The 19443-nt window shown below is 48.7% G+C and overlaps 1 protein-coding gene across 3 annotated transcripts in view; it reads left to right on the top strand.

Annotated features, from left to right (window-relative positions):
* The window catches only part of LOC144770402 (sacsin-like), a 304721-nt gene that overhangs the window by 15395 nt on the left and 269883 nt on the right, over nt 1-19443 (top strand). For all 3 annotated transcript variants that reach the window (XM_078654903.1, XM_078654904.1, XM_078654902.1), the window contains exon 3: nt 6899-6986. Coding sequence is in view for 1 of the 3 variants with exons in the window: in XM_078654902.1 (XP_078511028.1) it covers nt 6899-6986 (88 nt within the window). In the remaining 2 variants the exon portion in view is untranslated. The remainder of the gene's footprint in view (nt 1-6898; nt 6987-19443) is intronic.

Here is a 19443-nt window from a genome sequence, read left to right as displayed (position 1 = left end):
TTTCAGAGAAAGGGAGAGATAAGCTCCTCACTGTTAGACATGAGGATGCAAACAATTACAAAGTCCTGAGAAGTGTCCTAATAGATGGGTTTGGCTTAACCACTGAACAGTACAGGTTGAAGTTCAGAGACACCCAGAAAACACAGACACAGGACTGGACTGATTTTGTAGATTGTGCTACTAAGGCTCTGGAGGGTTGGCTAAATGGCCGCAAAGTACATGACTTCACAGGATTGTATAATTTGATTATGAGGGAGCAGATCCTAAGTAATTGTCAGAACCAGCTCTTACACCAGCACCTGGTGGACTCAGATTTGACCTCTCCCCAAGAATTGGGAAAGAGGGCAGATAAATGGGTCAGAACCAGGATTAGGCCTAAGAATCAGGGCAGTAACCAGAAGAAGGAGTCTACCAAGCCTCAAGATAAGGGTGGGGATAAAAGTAAAGAAAAGACTTCCCCAGGGCCCCAAAACTCCAAGAATGGGGGTGGGTCCCAAGACACTTCTTCAACTGAGAAAAAGCCCTATTGCCATGTCTGTAAGCAGGTTGGGCATTACAAAACAGACAACTGTTGTCCCAAGAATGGCAATAAAGAGAATATACCTCCAAAGCCAGCTCCAGCACCTCCTGTTACTGTCAGCAGTAATCCCCCAGGAAGTGGGAGCACACCCAGGAATCTGGGTGGGTTTACTTTTGGAGCCCAGGAGGACCCTGGCCTATCCAGGTCCCCATCCCCAAATAATCTTGTTTATGAGACTGGCATGGGGTTTGCCAACTTCTCTGATTGCCCAAATACTTTGAGCAAATATAGACAAGAACCCATCATCAATGGTTTGAGAGTTGAAGCTTTTAGAGACACAGGGGCTAGCATCACCATGGTGGCTGATTGTATAGTCCCCTCTAAGCAACTTTTACCTGGTGCCACATACCAGGTAACAAACATTGATGGCATCCAAACAAATCATCCCATGGCAGTAGTAAGTCTCAGCTGGGGAGGTGTCACTGGCCCAAAGAGAGTGGCAGTGTCATCAAACTTGCCTGTGGACTGTCTACTTGGTAATGATTTGGAAATCTCAGCCTGGGCTGAGGTTGAACAGGAAACCCATTCTAGAATGGTAAATTCCAATGGAAAGGTTAGTGGGGCTGTAATAGCTACAGCCCCAATTCAAGATGTCCTTCCTGAAAAGGTTGGTAGGGCTGAGCAACTCTCTGCCCCATCTTTAGCAAAAGCTCTTCCTGAACAGAATAGCAAAGCTGTTATGATAACAGCAGAAACCCAAACTGAGTCTCCACCTGAAAAGGTTGGTGGGGCTGTGATGGCCACAGCCCAAACACAAACTGATATGTGTGTTGTGAAGCCTGAAATGATGGATAACTCCACACAAACTGAGAGCACAGAGGAGGACGAGAAATCTCCCCCTCACCAGACTTTAGGAAAGGATCAGCCTCCTCAGGGAACTGATCTTACCCCTGATGAAGGAACTGCCCCAGAGGTGGTTGGGCCTAGCCTGACAGAGCCTCTGATGTCAGTGGACCCTTCTCAGGTGGGACCCAGTCTGGTGCAGGTAACCTGCCCCTCTCTACCTTGCCTTACTCAGCCCAGGGCTGCAGAGGACAAGAAGGACAGTGAGCCCCAAAGGGCCCCCTGTCAAATAAAGCACCCCCATCAACAGATTAGGGATACCAAAACTAGTAGCCCTAGTGAGGTGAAAACTTTAAAAACTCCTGAGGGAGCCCCCTTAAAAACAGTTAGGGACCTCCCACAGATGGATTCTGTTGGGCACAGCCAAACCTGGGACCCAAAGGGCCCAAACCTGAACTGTCCCTCCAGCAAGCCAAACAGAGGGACCCAGCCTCCAGCTTTAGGTAGCCAGAGGTTGACCCTGAGAGCACAGTGCAACTCAGTTGAAGAAAGAAAGGCACACATGGTGGAAGATAATTGAAGGAAGCTGAGCCCTAACTTAGTGGAGCCTCACTTCAATACTCCATATCCAAACCAGCCTTTAACTTTGCATAAACACACCCAAGGTAGTGATTCCCTATGGTGGAGACCCTCTAATACCCCAAGGGTGAGGGACTGCTTAGTGGACCATGAGACAGGGGGTACCCATGCTAGTGCAGGTACTTCCTTATATGGCCACTCAGGCAATATAGGCTTACCTGGCCAAGGATAGCCTTATCTCATTTCGTTTGGGGGGGGGGGGGTTGTGTAGGCAGGTGGCTACCTGACTATGGTTACCCCAGATTTTTTGCCTTGTGTTTAGCTGGTTTTTGACTTAGTTGACCTGGTTCCCTGCTAATCAGGGCCCAGGCCATCTGCTCTCTCTGTAAAATGGATTCCATGTACCCTAGGTACATACCACAATTGGAAATTGACTCCTTGTCAGCCCCTGTATAATGCACTATAGGTGCCCAGGGCATAGGGGCCACCAAGGCCTACCAGGGGCTGCAGCATATCTTTTGCCACCCCTGGCTGGTTCTTAAATTGACACAACTGGCTGATCACTCAGCTGGGGTAAGGTGGTGTAATCACCCCTTGCTTAGATATAGTATACCTATATCTAAACCTATATCTGGACACATATAAACCTGTGAGCCACTCCTATGGAAGGCCTCATCAATCCCGGAGGCAGAGTGCGTGGTTTAATGCGAGATGGAGCTCTAGCATGAGCTGAGCCTGTCTGCAGCTGTCGGGAACAACTCCCTAAGCTGTTTCAGGATAATGCCATACCATATACTCTTAAGTGCATTATAATCCTCGCGGTTATATAGCAACTTTGGTTTGGCTTTATCAAAACATGTCGTGTAAGGTGTCATACGATTTGGAATACTATCCCCTCGCCAGTTCTGGCGACGGGGATAGCATTCCACCCCTCTAGAGGGGAAAGACATGTTACTTTGCTTAAATGCGGTTAATTTCTAAAAGGACCTTGGATCCACAAAATGGATGCCTCTGCCACAGACACGAGTCTGACCCCCTGAAGCTGACCAAAACTCAGCCAAATGGGGCCTGGACAAAGGGTTTCCTGTCGCAGGGAGGTGTTACACCCCCCCAGACAGGAGATAGTGGATTGTAGCAGGGAGGTTTGAAAGAAACCAGACACTGCATGGGGAGCACAAGGCTGCCCCTTGCATAATCCGGCCAAACCGGTTCTGGGGCACTCCAGCCCTCGTGCCAGGGCGGCCTGGATCAAAGGAAGGGGGTGTATCCACCCACTTCCTGGGTCCCACCCATAGGGGGGGACCTAGCAGGTAATCCAGCCCCCCAGATTTGAATAAGAGTGGGAGCAGTGCCAATGCACTTCAGATTATCCTGATGAAACATAAGAAACGAAACTCTGGACCCTTCGACATCCTACTCGACGTAGAAGCCCGAAGAATCTCCCTTGTGGTCAAGGAGTGACCACCCTGTGCAAACAGGCACCATCCAGCCATCGACGTCTGCTTTGTTGCAGTTCCCGCCGGAACTCGAGCGACAGAGATCGACGAGATTAAGCTTGCCTGCCTTCTAACAGCCCGATCCACAGTCCCTGCAGAGCTGAGACCCGTGGAGGCGACCGGAAGCGTGGGGCACGCCATCTTGGAAAGACCACGAGACGCTGACCGTGCAGCCACGAGTGACCCTCGAAGCTGTACACCGGGGTTTGAGAAGCCCCAACCCTGAGCCACTCTTGCACCGAAGTTCAGCCCTCCACACTCGACGAGTGCTGCGTGGGGCCCTTCTGCTTCTTTTGGCTCAACGCGTTGGCCCGGTCACTTGCCAGCCGGCTTGTGGCCCCTGTGCCAACGAAACTTGAAATTCGACCTACGATTCTGGTTGCTCCAGATTTGCACCAGCTCCCCTGAAAAGGAGCCCCCACTCTGACCCTCCTGGTTCGAGTGAGAAGCAATCTCCTGGTTCCGCGTGGATTGCTTTTGCCAAGTGTTGTTTGCTCCAATCTTGAAGCCGACAGCGCCGACGGCGAGAGCCTGCGTGGGACAGATCGTGACCCGCTCCTGGACGTCGTAGATGCCCCAGAGCCCACGTGACAGCGAAGAGAAGCTCCTCGACGACCACCTGATTGCGCACGACATTGCCTGGTTCCGTCCTGGTTCCACCCTGGTCACTGCTGAGTGACCCAGACTCTGTCCCCTCTGCTTTCAGGTACTTTTTGACTTGAGTCCACCCTTGGACTCCACCGGACACTTCTCTTTCACCCCGCCTGCAGCCCTTTCAGCTCCAAGCACCAAGAGCCTGCGTGACGAAACCCGACTCAACTTCGACCCTGTGCACCCGCTTCCTGTGGGTGAGGTAACATTGCAACGCCGGTGTTCCCACACTGGTACACACCTCTAGGGTCTGTGTCTTAAGTTTTGTTCCTCTAGGTTCAGCGGAAGTGTCCTTTAACTCTAACTTTGTAACTTTTACGCACCATTGGTTAACATTGGTGCATGCGTGCGCTTTCTGCACTGCACCCGAATCCCGCGGGCTTTTCCCGACTTCAGCATTGCTTGTCCCGACTGCTCCCAGCGATTCCCTAGGCCCTAGGCCTAACCACTGTTCGATTGGTATCTCTTATACCACTTGTTTAGTATATGGTCTGAGTGGCCCCTCGCCCTCATCCATATTTGTGCAACTTTGTATGTTATACTGTGCTTTTGATTTAACGCTTGTGCCCCTTTATTCATAAAGAGTACTGGGGATTATTGTGAGTAATAAATACATATATTTTTATAATATATACTTGTGTGGTGTCCTTTCATTTGATATAACAGGATTGTATGTGGTAAAACAGCTCGCTTAACACGACCTCTTAAGTTAAGCCTTTAGGCTGCTTAGTCCATGCTACCCCTAGGATAGCTTGTCTAATAAGGTTGACTTACAACCAGACACCATAAGGGATTGTTTGGTCTGATAACAGGTGGTTCCAGAATTGGAAACATCACCTATCAGGCCAACTTCTCACAATTATAGTGAGAAAAAATGAAGGGTGGGTTAAAGGTCTGAGAAAGGCAATTTAAGGTCACAGAAAACTAAAGTGTCCTCAGAGCATAGTAGCCCCAGGATTATATCTTTCCTCATCTCACACTTTTCATCAAAGTTTTTAACCAGTTCTTCAAGTGATGTTGGGGATTGTTTTTTCTTGGACTGCTAACGTCACATTTAGGGACTGCCGAGCAGTCCTACCCCGCAGTCCTGAGGGAAGCCACTCTGGGCAAGACCTGGAGATAGAATATGGGGCAGTACAATCAGATGGCAGTATGAGATAAACTACTGAAAGACCGCACCCAGATGAAATATAAGGACTTGCATTTATAATCTGAAGGCAAGGGATAACATATGTTGGTCAAGGGGTTCGAAAGCTCTGATTGAAAAATGGAATGTAAAAAAATCTTTAAAAATAGACACACATTGTCCAGTGTTAATCGATGGAGCTAGCCAGGAACCTCTCACAAATGTTGATGTCCTTAGAGAAGGCTCCGCGAGGTTAGAGGCGCTGTACCTTCTGACATGGCCGCTTCCTCAGCTTGAACCAGCTCTAGTGGGGGTGAGCCAGGAAGTGAAGGTCCTTGGCCGCTTTGGGGTTCAGGGACGGGTAGTTCTAGTTGTCTGGGACCTGCTGTTGGGCAGTCGGTGGTACAGCTGTAAGTTACTGAACTTCTGGTTCAGCCTCTTTGTAGGTGAAGTGTCGCGCGGTCCTACTGATCGAAGCTAAGTGAGGCCTGCCCAGTTGATGAAAAAGGCGGATGTGGGTCAATACGTCATTTGGGTGTGTCAATATTGCTGGAAGACAACGAGCATATCACTTGAAGAATTTTCACTGGCATACTACTGGCAATTCGTGGCTATTTTAGGATGTAATCAGTGCCACTGCCTTTAAGACAGGTGTAACCATGCATGCACTTGCTCATTCATTCATTCAACCATTCTTACAGAAGCTCTTCCAGTCACTTATTCAACCACTCATCAATGCACTGCCCCTTACATTCATGCATTCACTCACCCATAATGATACATGTATTCAATCATTCAGTCCTTCATGAATCCGTTCATTCTCATCTATCGAGCTCTTGCCTCAGTCCCACGTTCACCAAGTAACCCACCCACACTACCACACACGCACAATCCTCAATTAATTAAGATGCACTTTCAAGTATAAAACAGTGAGGCCTATGTACTTTACCAGTGCTTGTTTAAGAATGATAGCCAGGCATTGCTGGCATTCTTTCGAATCATATAATTGTGAACAAAATGGCATTGGGAGTTTGATGTTTTCGTGGCACCTTCTCTAAAAAACCAACACATGAAAATCATGTTTCATTATTTTTTTGAAAAAAAAATCTGCATATTTTTGTGCAAAAATTCCTACATAAAAAAAGTTTTAATTGCTGAAAATTTTACTTTTTAAAAATTTTACAACTACACGATCATTTATGTAACGTGTTATCAGGTGCAGATCAAGGAATCCAGTTTAACTACTACTTTTGATCGCTCCTAGAAAACTCTGTGGTTGGTGCAACAATTAGATTACTATTCCAGACCAGCCACCTAAGATCACATCCCAAACTTATACCACCTCCCACTTCCCACCAGCAGCCCTGCCAGGGCCCTCGATGCCCAGACCCTCTGTGTGCCCCTCTTCCTACCCCTCTCCACTGTAAACCCTGCCCGTCTCACTCTTCTTTTCACTACCTACTGTAAACCCCTATTGTGTTACTTGTGCCACACTCTCATGGCGCCTTATAAGTCACATACATGCATGTAGGAGGGGGGAGTTTGCTGCTTTTTACATTTTTGTATTCTCACCTGGAAATCATGGTAGAAACTCAACGGAGAGCTCCAATAGTGAGACTTAGAAGAAATACTATAACACAATGGCAGGTTCTTGACACAAAGTATGTCTTTTCTACTTCCCAGGACCAGGTTCTGTCAGAAGGCGCCTCCGTTCCTGACGTACCTGAAGAACATTCTCCGGAAATACCCTGACGGAGGGCAGATTTTAAAGGTAGCTGCTATTTTATTCCTAAATTTGTTCAGTAATAAATAGATGGAGGTAATTGTTTATTTGAGGCACTCACTGGTCTACAGAACCATTTGAGGGGTCTCTTGTGATTTTATAACCCAAGGAAGGGAAACTCAAGAGTTGTGTTCTTATGATGCTTTATTTACATTTATATCACTGTATATATCTGTAAGTGCCCAGTAGGTAGCAACAGGCAAGCCCTGCAATCCTATTTCTAAACACATGAATTACTGTGGTGACTATTGTTTATCTAGGCCTGCAGATTTGGGACAGGTCCTCTCCTAGTCAGGAGTCTGAAGCGCACATGAAACTGGGGAACGAGGTTCGAGTCCGGCGTCCGCTCAACATCTTGTGGTTCTGGGCATATCATTTAATCTCTCAGTGTCTAAAAAATTCAAGCATTGGCAAAGCCAATACCTCGCACATATGTGAGAGCTGTTGGCTTTGACAATGTGATTTTGCCATGTTGAACACCAGTGTTGATGCTGTTCAGCTTGGCTAATAGTTAGTGGTGTGGAGTGGGGTAGATTGGGGTACATTGAGGTAGATTGGGGTAGAGTGGAGTGAGGTATATTGGGTAGAGCGGCATGGGTTAGATTTGGGTAGTGTGGTAGACTTGAGTGGGTATATTGGAGTGGGGTAGATTGGAGTGGAGTTAAGTGGAACAGAGTGGTGTGAGGTAGATTGGGGTAAATTGGGATGAGTGGAGTAGACTGGGGTATATTGGAGTCGAGTGGGGTAAATTAGGGTAGATTAGAGTGGAGTGTGGGTGACTGGGGTAGATTGGAGTGGAGTGGGGTAGATTGGAGTGTGATAGATTGGGAAGATTGGAGTGAAGTGGGATGGATTGGACTGGAGTGGGGTAGATTGGAGTGCAGTAGAGTAAGTTAGAAGGGAGTGGAGTGGGGTAGATTGGAGTGGAGTGGAGTGGGGTAGATTGGTGTAGAGTGGAATAGGTAGATTAAAGTGCGATAAATTGGTGTGTGGTAGATTGGAGTGGGGTAGACTGGTAAATTGGAGTGGGGTAGATTGAAGTGGAGTGAGGTATATATGGGTAGATTAGAGAAGGGTGGAGTGGATTGGAGTAAGGTAGAGCAACGTGGGGTGGATTGGAATTGAGTGGGGTAGATTGGAGTGGGGTAGGGTGGATTGGAGTGGAGTAGGTTAGATTGGAGTGGAGTGGAATGGAGAGGGTAGATGGGGTAGATTTGGGTATACTGAAGAGCGGTAGCGTTAGGTGGGGTAGATTAGGGTAGGGTGGAGTGGTGTTGGGTAGATTGGAGTGGATTGAGCTAGATTGGAGTGGAGTCGGGTAGATTGGGGAAAGTGGAGTCGGTGGGTGGGATGGAGTGGAGTAGATTGAAGAGGAGTGGGATAGGTTGGAGTGAAATTGAGTGGGGTATATGGAGTGGAGTGAAGTAGATTGGGGTGGAGTAAGGTATATTTTAGTTGGGTAGGTTGGAGTGGATTGGGATAGAGTAGAGTGGAGTGGGGTGGATTGGGGTACAGTAGAGTGGGGTAGATTGGAGAGGAGTGGGGTAGATTGTGGTAGAATGGAGGTGGGCAGATTGTGGTGGAGTGGGGTAGATTGTGTGGAGAGGGGTAGCTTTGAGTGGAGTGTGGTAAATTGGGGGTAGAGTGATGTAGAATGGAGTGGAGTGTGTATATTGGATTGGAGTGGGGCAGAGAGGAGTGGGGAAGATTGGAGTGGAGGTGGGTAGATTGTGGTAGAATGGAGTAGGGTAAATTGTGGTGGAGGGGGGTAGATGGTGTGGAGAGGGGTAGAGTGGAGTGGAGTGGGGTAAATTAGGGTATATTGGACTGGGCTAGATTTCAGTGGCACGGAGGAGTAGGGTAGATTGGGGTAGAGTGGAGTGGGGTAAATTGGAGTAGAGTGTGGTAATTTGGAGAGAGTGGGTTAATTGGAATGTGGTAGATTGGGTTAGATTGGAGTGGAGTGGGGTCGATTGTGGTGAAGTGTGGAGTGGGGTGGATTGTGGCGGAGTGGAGTGGGGTAGATTGAAGTGGAATGGGGCAGATTGGGGGAAGAGTAGAGTGGGGTTCATTGGGGTAGAGTGGAGTGGGGTAGATTGAATAGAAGGGGGTAGATTAGGGTGGAGTGTGGTAGACTGGGGTAGATTGGATGGAAGTGGGGTAGATTGGGGTTGATGAGAGTGGAATGGGGTAGACTGAGGTTGAGTGGGCTAGAATGTAGTGGTGTAGACTGGAGTGGAGTGTGTAGGTTGGGGTGTGGTTGAGTAGGGTAGATTCAAGTGGAGTGGGGTAGATTGGGTGGAGCTAAGTGGGGTAGCTTGGAGTGGAGTAGGTTGAGGTAGACTGGAGGCGGATAGATTGGAGTGGTGGTAAGGAGATGTATAGTGGATTGGGGGTAGGGAGTGAAGTGGGGTAGACTGGGGTATTTTGAAGTAAAGTGGGGTAGACTGGAGGGGGTAGAGTGAGGTGGGGTAGGTTGCAGTGGGGTAGATTGGGGTGGGGTGTAGTGGGGTGGGGTAGATTGGAATGGCATGGATTGGGGTAGATTGGAGTGGGTAGATTCAAATAAAGTGGGGTAGATTGGATTGGAGTGGGGTCGGTAGCTTAGCTGTCAGTGCAGAGGGATAGATTAGAGTGAGTGGGGAATGCAGTGGAGTCGGGTGGGGTAGATTGGAGTTGGACGGGATAGATTAGATTGGAGAGGGGAGACTGGAGGAGGTAAATTAGAGTTGGGTAGACTGGATTGTGGTAGATTGGGGTAGATTGGAGTGGGGTAGATTGGAGTGGGGTAGATTGGAGTGGGGTAGATTGGAGTGGGGTAGATTGGAGTAGGGTAGATTGGAGTAGGGTATGTGAGAAGTTAGCCTGGTATATGATGTCGACTATTCTAGTGGGCACCTTGCACCAGTCTAAACAACCCTTATTTATGGTGGTTGTAAAGTCAACCTTATAGACAAGCTATCCTAGTGGTAGCATGGACCAGCAGGCACAGGCTAAGACTTCAGAGAGCTTGTGAAGCAAGCTGTTTTACCAATTATAATACTTGAATACCAAATGAAAGGACACTACACAAGGTATATATCAAATATATATGTATTTATTTCTAACACAACCCCTCACACTCTTTATGAGGTCAGAGATCAAAGTACATGACAAGTTACTCAATTAGCATACAATAAGTTGCATAAATACAGTTATGCCCTAGGGGCCTCACAAACCATATACTAAGTAAGTGGTATAAGAACCACTACAGAAATAGTGAGTAGGCCTAGGGCCTAGGGAATCGCTGGCCACACTAAACAACCAAAGGTTAGGAAGTAGGAGACCCAAGGGAGACGCGTGCAGTGTCTAAGCACAATTGGGGGTGGGGTCGCACACTACTCACACACCAGCGGTATCGCCCCTAAGGACTATGGTAAGTGTAGTTACGTGTTCCGCGATGCATCTTCTTTCGATTCTCTGCTAGCTTCGCTGTCTTCGTCATCCCTGGACACGTGTTTCGGGGTATCACCCCTCGTCAGCAGCGATAGGCCGTGTTCTGGGGTTGCTGGTGGCTGCCAAATATCTGCCAGGTTTAGCACCACTCAGGTGCGGGGTCCCAGGCTCGTCAGCCAACTGCTCGAGGGAGCTTTAACATTACGATTGGGGGTGGTGTCGCACACTACTCACACACCAGCGGTATCGCCCCTAAGGACTATGGTAAATGTAGTTACGTGTTCCGCGATGCATCTTCTTTCGATTCTCTGCTGTCTTCGCTGTCTTTGCCATCCCTGGACACGTGTTTCGGGGTATCACCCCTCGTCAGCAGGGATAGGCAGTGTTCTGGGGTTGCTGGTGGCTGCCAAATATCTGCCAGGTTTAGTACCACTCGGGCGCGTAGGTGCGGGGTCCCAGGCTCGTCAGCCAACTGCTCGAGGGAACTTTAACATTACAATTGGGGGTGGGGTCACACACTACTCACACACCAGCGGTATCGCCCCTAAGGACTATGGTAAATGTAGTTACGTGTTCCGCGATGCATCTTCTTTCGATTCTCTGCTATCTTCGCTGTCTTCGCCATCCCTGGACACGTGTTTCGGGGTATCAACCCTCGTCAGCAGGGATAGGCCGTGTTCTGGGATTGCCGGTGGCTGCCAAATATCTGCCAGGTTTAGTACCACTCAGGCGCGTAGGTACGGGGTCCCAGGCTCGTCAGCCAACTGCTCGAGGGAGCTTTAACATTACAATTGGGGGTGGGGTCGCACACTACTCACACACCAGCGGTATCGCCCCTAAGGACTATGGTAAATGTAGTTACGTGTTCCGCGATGCATCTTCTTTCGATTCTCTGCTATCTTCGCTGTCTTCGCCATCCCTGGACACGTGTTTCGGGGTATCACCCCTCGTCAGCAGGGATAGGCCGTGTTCTGGGGTTGCCGGTGGCTGCCAAATATCTGCCAGGTTTACTACCACTCAGGCGCATAGGTGCGGGGTCCCAGGCTCGTCAGCCAACTGCTCGAGGGACTTTGCAGAATAGGTGCAGTGCACATGGCCTGCTTCAGGTCATCAAATGCCTTTTGACAGTCATTGAGAGGCATCACAATGGACCCATAACTTTAGACACACTTCCTGTAGTACCCAGTCTGGCCCAAGAAAGCTCTGACCTGTGTCTGGGTGGTGGGAGCAGTCCAGTTCTTTATGGTCTGGATCTTGCTCTCTCTCCAATGGTTGAACCTGACCTCCACCTACCAGGTGGCCCAGGTATACAACCTTGCTCTGCCCTATCTGGCATTTGGTAGCCTTGATAGTTAGGCCTGCCTTTTGCAGGGCCTCCAAAACATTCTTTAGGTGGATCAGGTGATCTTCCCAAGTGGAGCTAAAGACAGCAATATCATCAAGATAAGCTGCAAAGTAGTCATCTACACCTGAGAGGACTTGGGTCACTAACCTTTGGAATGTGGCAGGTGCATTCTTCAGACCAAAGGGCATTACCACAAATTGATAAAGACCTCCTGGGGTTGAAAATGCTGTTTTGGCTTTTGCATCATCAGCTAATCTGATCTGCCAGTAGCCAGATCTCAAGTCAAATGTACTCAAAAACTTGGCAGAAGCCAATCTGTCAATGAGCTCATCTGCTCTTGGTATTGGGTAGTCATCTGTCCTAGTGACAGCATTGAGGCCTCTGTAATCCACGCAAAACTTCATCTCTCTCTTACCATCTTGGGTGTGAGGTTTAGGCACTAGGACTACAGGACTGGCCCAAGGGTTCTCTGAGGGCTAAATGACTCCCAACTCCAGCATCTTTTGGACCTCTGTCCTCATGCAGTCCGTGAAATGATCAGGTTGACTGTAAATCTTACTTTTGACAGGCAGACTGTCCCCAGTGTATACTTCATGATTACACCAGGTAGTCTGACTTGGAGTCAGAGAAAACATATGTCTGTAGGACTGTAGAACTTGTCTGCAGTCCTGTTGCTGTTGGTCAGTGAGGCTGCCTGCCAAGGCCACACCATCAACTGAACCATCATCAGGGTTCTAAGAAATCAGGTCTGGGAGAGGGTCACTCTCCTCCTCCTGTCCCTCATCTGTAGCCATGAGCAAGCCCATGTCTGCCCTGTCAACATATGGTTTCAATCTGTTGACATGAAGCACCCTGTGGGGGCTCCTGGGAGTTCCAAGTTCAACCAAATAGGTTACCTCTCCCTTCTGTTCAACAATAGTGTGGGGTCCAGACCATTTGTCTTGGAGTGCTGCTGGGGCCACTGGCTCCAACACCCACACTTTCTGCCCTGGCTGGTAAACAGTCAGCACATCATTTTGGTCATGAAAGGCTTTTTGGAGTTCCTGGCTAGCCTCAAGGTTTTTGGATGCCTTTTTCATATAATCAGCCATCCTAGAGCGGAGACCAAGTACATAATCCACAATGCCTTGTTTTGGAGCTTTGAGAGGTAACTCCCATGGGAAACAACCATTACTTAGCATCTTTTACTTCGCTATTCCTTTACTTAGCATCTTTTACTTTGCATAGTCCATTACTATGCATGCTTTTAATTAGCATGCCTTTACTTCGCATATGCCGTTACTTTGCATATGCCGTTACTTCGCAAGAGAAGAGTGGATCCATGGTTGAAGGTGATAAGAGGGTCCATGGGCAGAGAGAGGTAAGTGGGGCAGTGTAGTTAGGGTAGTGTTGTAGTGTATGTGTAGTGTTTTGGGGTTTAGGGTAGTGTTGTAGTGTATGTGTAGTGTAGGGGGTAGTGTTTTAGGGTTAAGGGTAGTGTTGTAGTGTATGTGTAGTGTAGGGGGAAGTGTTTTAGGGTTTAGGGTAGTTTTGTAGTGTATGTGTAGTGTGGGGTAGTGTTTTAGGGTTTAGGGTAGTGTTGTAGTGTAGGGGGTAGTGTTTTAGGGTTTAGGGTAGTGTTGTAGTGTATGTGTAGAGTAGGGGGTAGTGTTTTAGGGTTTAGGGTAGAGTTATTATTATTATGGAGATTTATAAAGCGCCTGGTTACGCACACCGGCGTGTCCCCGCGCTGCAGTGACTGAAAGTCACACGCCCCCAACTGAGCTCCAAGCGCCCCAATTTATTGAAGGAACAGATGTGTTTTGAGCTTTCCTCTTAACCTGACCTCCGAAGGTTCCAAACGGAGCTCAAGTGGGAGTTTATTCCAGCTCCTCGCTGCCAGGAGCCGGAAAGATCTACCACCCATGCGGGCCTTTTTGATTTGTGGAATCACTAACAGGCCAGTACCGGTAGATCTGAGAGATCAACCAGGCTTCTAGGGTGTAATCAGGCTTTGCCTGGGCCTGGGTCCCTTGCCTCCAATAATACGATGACACGTACATAAGGCCTTGAACACGATTCTTTTCCTGACCGGAAGCCAGTGAAGAGCCTCCAGGGCTGTCTTCGAGGCAGCTCTTCTGGGCAGCCTCAAGACCAGCCGTGCCGCAGCATTTTGCAGCACCTGCCGACGGTCTAGGCTCCTAACCGTAGCACCTAGGTACAGCAGATTGCCATAGTCCAAACGTGAGGTGACCAGTGCGTGCACCAGCGTCCGTCTGGCATCAGTTAGGAGAAGGTCCATAATTGTGCGTAGGCCTTTCAGGACCCCAAAGCACGCCACAACCACACGACTAATCTGTGATGCAAATGTGAGGTCCGAATCAATCCAGACGCCCAGGTTCTTAGCCTGTTGACACGGCGTGGGGACCGGTCCTAAACAGGGAGGCCACCATGCAGATGACCACACAGACGGGCCCCCCCCCACCACGATCACCTCTGTCTTGCTTCCATTCAACTTCAGGCGGTTGTTAGTTATCCAGAAGGCAAGCTCCTGCATGCAGGCTCTGAAGTTTGGAGCCGCCAGATCAGGTGCCTGTGACAGCGAGATGACCAGCTGTGTGTCATCGGCGTATGACACAATTCGCATTCCGTAGCCCTCAGCTATGCTTGCCACTGGGGAAACGTAGAGATTAAACACAGTCGGACTCGGGCCGAACCCTGGGGCACACCCTGATCCAAATTGATCGCTGTAGAATAGTGATCACCCTTTCTAACCTGGAATCCGCGATTTGTCAAGGATTGAATCCACTTCAATGCCACACCTGAGACACCGCCCTTATTCAGACACTGCAGCAAGGTGAAATGTGCTACAGTGTCAAAGGCGGCGCGTAGGTCAAGGAGGATGAGGGCCATAGTCTGTCCCTCATCCACTCCCTGTCTGATAGTCTCAACGGCCATAAGCAGTGCTGACTCTGAGTGGAGTGATCTAAACCCAAACTGAGTAGGATGGAGCAGATTGGCTTCCTCCACATAGGCCATGAGTTGAGCGTTAACAGCCTTCTCTGCCACTTTGGCCATGTAGGGCAGCAGCGAGATGGGGCGGAGATTATCCAATTTCTCCAAACTAATATTGGGTTTTTTTCTGAAGGGGGAGTACCACCGCCTGCTTCCAGCCATCTGGCACCGAGTGAGTCCTAAATGATACATCCAAAAGATGACTAATATAGGGTTCAAGGATGTCGAGGCTTTCTACAAGCAATTTAGGCGAGGCGGGATCCCTCGGAGAACCTGATTTTATAGAGCTACAGATCTTAAGTAGCATCTCGGGGGGAGGGGTGATAAAGTTATCCAGGCTATGGTAACCCCCATCATCCCACTTGGTCGTCACAAACTCAGACCCCCTTTTTTTTGCTCTCGAAAAGGAGGAATATATTGTGGCCACTTTCTCTGTGAAGAAGCCAGCAATATGATTGCAAGAGTCCTCTGAGCTTTCCGTGGGCATGGCAGATAGTTTAAATGATGAGATTTCCTTATAGATCTTGAATAATTCCTTAGTGGAATTTTCTGCTTCCCCAATTCTCCCTGCATAATAGGTGGTCTTGGCTCTTCTAATTAGCCCATGGTAGACCCTACGTTTAGCTTTATATTCTATCCTGGCCTGGTTAAGATAAGTTATCCTCCATTGCCTTTCTAGGCGTTTACACTCTGCCTTTGCTAAGTTCAGGTCATCATTATACCAAGGAGCCGACTTTTGAGACCTACCCCGTGAGTTGTTTAGCGGAGCAGTACTATCCAGAGCTTCTCTTATGCGCCTATCCAAGTTGCGGCACGCGGATTCTACATCCATGCCCCCCGGCCGCCCTCCTTTAACCAGAGCTTCATTAAACTTTGCCTGGGAGAAACCAGCCCATTTGCGACTCGGGTAGTTAGATGTCAGCTGTTCCTGGACTCTAGGTTCAGGACTTCTTACCACCACGGGCACAAAAAAGTGATCCGACCAGGGGATGGGAATGGGAGATTTTACTTCGACTTCCCCCCCAATTGGCAAATACAGGGTCCAGTAGATGACCCCGCTGATGGGTAGGAGCCTTCGAGTTAAGATTAAATTGGAGTGACTGCAGTTCCTGACGTAGATCTGCAGTCCCCCTGTCCAGGGGATCCTCCAAATGCATATTAAGATCTCCTCACAGGAGGAATTTATCCCTACGTAGGGCAGATTCTGTAATGCCTTCCAGCAGACCTGCAGCGAATCGAGTGTAGGGGCCCGGCGGTCTATAGACCAAAAGACCTTTTATCGTGATACACAGGCTAACCTTAATAGTGAAAGCGCCCGCCTCGCTATCAGCTACAGTTAGCGGTTCTAATAGACAGCCTAAAGGTTGTTTAAAAACAATTGCTATTCCCCCCCCTCTACCGGAGGTTCTATCCAGCCTGACCATCATGTAACCCTTGGGGAGCGCCTCAATTATATCTGGCTCCGAATAGGCGTCCAGCCACGTTTCCGTAAGGAATAGGAGGTCGAGCTTTTTGTCAGTGAGTAGATCAAAGATATCCAGCTTATGTTTGCACATTGATCTAACATTCAATAGACCACATGCAAGCTTAGTTTCCCCATGCTTCATCTTATCTGCCACACTGAAGGCAAACTAACACGCCTTACAGCCCAAATCCTCCTCCACCTTCAAACTATGGTAGCATGCAAACGTTGTTTTTGGGCAGAATTCACGAAGTTGATCCGCACTCCACTGCACTATTACCCCATTTTGTCCAGGGGTTATGGCCCCGGTCCCCGCACGGCCGCGGACGGGCGCAGACGGGCTTGCCTTTGGCGCACCACCGGCGCGCCCGCTGCGCACGTTCGCTGCGCGGCCGAGTAGGCATCCTCCTTTTATCCCTACCAGCGTCTAGAGCTGAAGAGCACTAGACCGCTAACCGGCCCCCCGCGCACCGGAAGTGGCTGTCTCTACCCTTCCTCGCCCTCCGCGCAACGGTGCTAGTCACCGCGTCGGACAGGGGCGGGAAGGAGCGAGATCGAGATCAGCCTCCCGTCAAATGTCCAGCCTCCCTTCAGGTAAGCCGCCCAATGTTAGCTCCGTTCAAAATTAAGTGAGGAAGCCTAAATCGCTTATCCCACAATAAACACGAGCAGACTTTTAAAATAACAGCAAATTTTAAAATAAGCAACAGCGCTGTAGCAGCGGCTGAGGGCACTGCCACTGCCCACTCACCAGTGGTGTATATGTAGTGTATATGTAGTGTCGGAGTAGTGTTTTAGGGTTTAAGACAGTGTTGTAGTGTAGGGGTAGTGTTTTAGGGTTTAGGGTAGTGTTGTAGTGTATGTGTAGTGTAGGGGGTAGTGTATTAGGGTTTAGGGTAGTGTTGTAGTGTACATGTTGTATAGGGTAGTGTTTTAGGGTTTAGTGTAGTATTGTAGTGTAGGGGGTAGTGTTTTCGGGTTTAAGGTAGTGTCCATAAGGTTGACTTTACAACCACCATCAGTTGTAGTGTATGTGTAGTGTAGGGGTAGTATTTTAGGGTTTAGGGTAGTGTTGTAGTGTATGTGTAGTGTTTTAGGGTTTAGGGTAGTGTAGTGTAGGGGGTAGTGTTTTAGGGTTTAGGGTAGTGTTGTAGTGTATGTGTAGTGTATGGGGTAGTGTTTTAGGGTAGTGTTGTAGTGCATGTGTAGTGTATGGGTAGTGTTTTAGGGTTTAAGGTAGTGTTTTAGTGTATGTGTAGTGTAGGGGGTAGTGTTTTAGGGTTTAGGGTAGTATTGTAGTGTATGTGTAGGGTTGTGTTTTAGGGTTTAGGCTAGTGTTGTAGTGTATGTGTAGTATAGGGGGTAGTGTTTTAGGGTTTAGGGTAGTGTTGTAGTGTATGTGTAGTGTAGGGGGTAGTGTTTTAGGGTAGTGTTGTAGTGTATGTGTAGTGTATGGGTAGTGTTTTAGGGTTTAAGGTAGTGTTTTAGTGTATGTGTAGTGTAGGGGGTAGTGTTTTAGGGTTTAGGGTAGTATTGTAGTGTATGTGTAGTGTAGGGTAGTGTTTTAGGGTTTAGGCTAGTGTTGTAGTGTATGTGTAGTGTAGGGGGTAGTGTTTTAGGGTTTAGGATAGTGTTGTAATGTATGTGTAGTGTAGGGGGTAGTGTTTTAGGGGTTAGGGTAGTGTTGTAGTGTATGTGTAGTGTAGGGGAAGTGTTTTAGAGTTTAGGGTAGTGATGTAGTGTAGGGTAGTGTATTAGGGTTTTGGGTAGTGTAGCGGGCATGGAGGGTAGTGTTGGTGTGTAGGGAAAAAAATGAAAAAAAGAATCTTTATGCGTAGTATAATCCTGCAAAGTAATGTACTGCTAAGTAATGCCAATTTAATTGTTTTAAATGATTTTGCGAAGTAATGGCATGCGTAATAAAATACTGCTAAGTAAAGGAATTTGCGAAGTAAAAACTTCGTAGAAAAGGCATGCTAAGTAATAGCATGCTAAGTAACATCATACATTCAATTCAGCCCCTAAAATCAGTATAAAGATAGGAGCTGTGTCCCCAGGACTTTAGATTATCCTGGAACGAAACTTTGATACAGAACTCTTGGACTTTCGACGTGCTATTTTGAGTAGAAGACTGAAGACAACTCCCTTGTGGTCAAGGAGTGACCACCCTGTGCAAACAGGCACCACCCATAACTTGCACGTCTTTTTTGTCGACGCTCCCGCCGGAACCCGAAGACTCAGTGACACAGGAACTGGACTCTCAGACTTCTCTCACTCCGACCCACATCCACAGCAAAGCTGAGACCCGTGGCAGACACGAGAGACGTGGGACCGGACACCCTGGACATGCTGGTACCCTCGCAGTTGTGCATTGGGGTATGAGAAGCCCAAGAGCTGATGGCCATTTGCACTGAAGCTCAGCCCTCCACACTCCACTAGTGCTGCGTGGGGCCCGCTCTTGCATTTCAGCTCAATGCGTCTTCCCAGTTGCTAGCCCGCTGGCTAGTGAGCCCCCTGAAGATAAACCTTTGAAACAAAACTGCTTTCCTGGTTGCTTCAGGCTTCCTCCAGCTTCCCTGCAAAGGAGAAGCTCCTCAGACCTTGCTGGTCTGACCCGAAGCCCATCTTCCCTTCCTGCGTAGATTGCGTTTGCCAAGGCTTGTTGGGTCCAGTCCGGATACCAACACCGCAGTCAACCAGATCCTTCGTGGGACAGCTCGAATCCAGTTCCTGGTCATCGTCGACACCTCCTGGTCCTTGTGGCTGCAGAGACAAGCTTAACCTCTTCACCCAAGATCATCGCAACATCGCCTGGTTCCTTCCTGGTTCCTTCCTGGTCACTGGCTAGTGACCCAGACTCTGTCCCCTCTGCTTTCAGGTTCTTCACTTCACCGATCCACCCGGACACTTTTCCTCTGGTCGCCTGCAGCACTTCTTTGCAGATCTCCATAGAAAACAACGACGAAACCTGACACGAAACAACACCTATGCACCCGGCTTCCCTTGGTGAGGTAACAAGAGTACTCCGGTGCTCCCGTGGGAGTGTCCCGAAGTGTCCTAGTTTAAAGGGGTTTTACCGTAGTCCATCCGGAAGTGCCCTTAAACAGTAACTTGGTAACTTCTTCGTTCTCCATTATAAGTCAATGGTAACTCGCGACTGTGTTTAGACACTGCACGCGTCTCCCGTGGGTCTCCTACTTCCTAACCTA

Source organism: Lissotriton helveticus, chromosome 7 (assembly GCF_964261635.1).
Source record: "Lissotriton helveticus chromosome 7, aLisHel1.1, whole genome shotgun sequence".
Taxonomy (NCBI): domain Eukaryota; kingdom Metazoa; phylum Chordata; class Amphibia; order Caudata; family Salamandridae; genus Lissotriton; species Lissotriton helveticus.
Note: the sequence above shows the minus strand (reverse complement) of the source record. Positions and strands in the feature narration are given on the sequence as shown.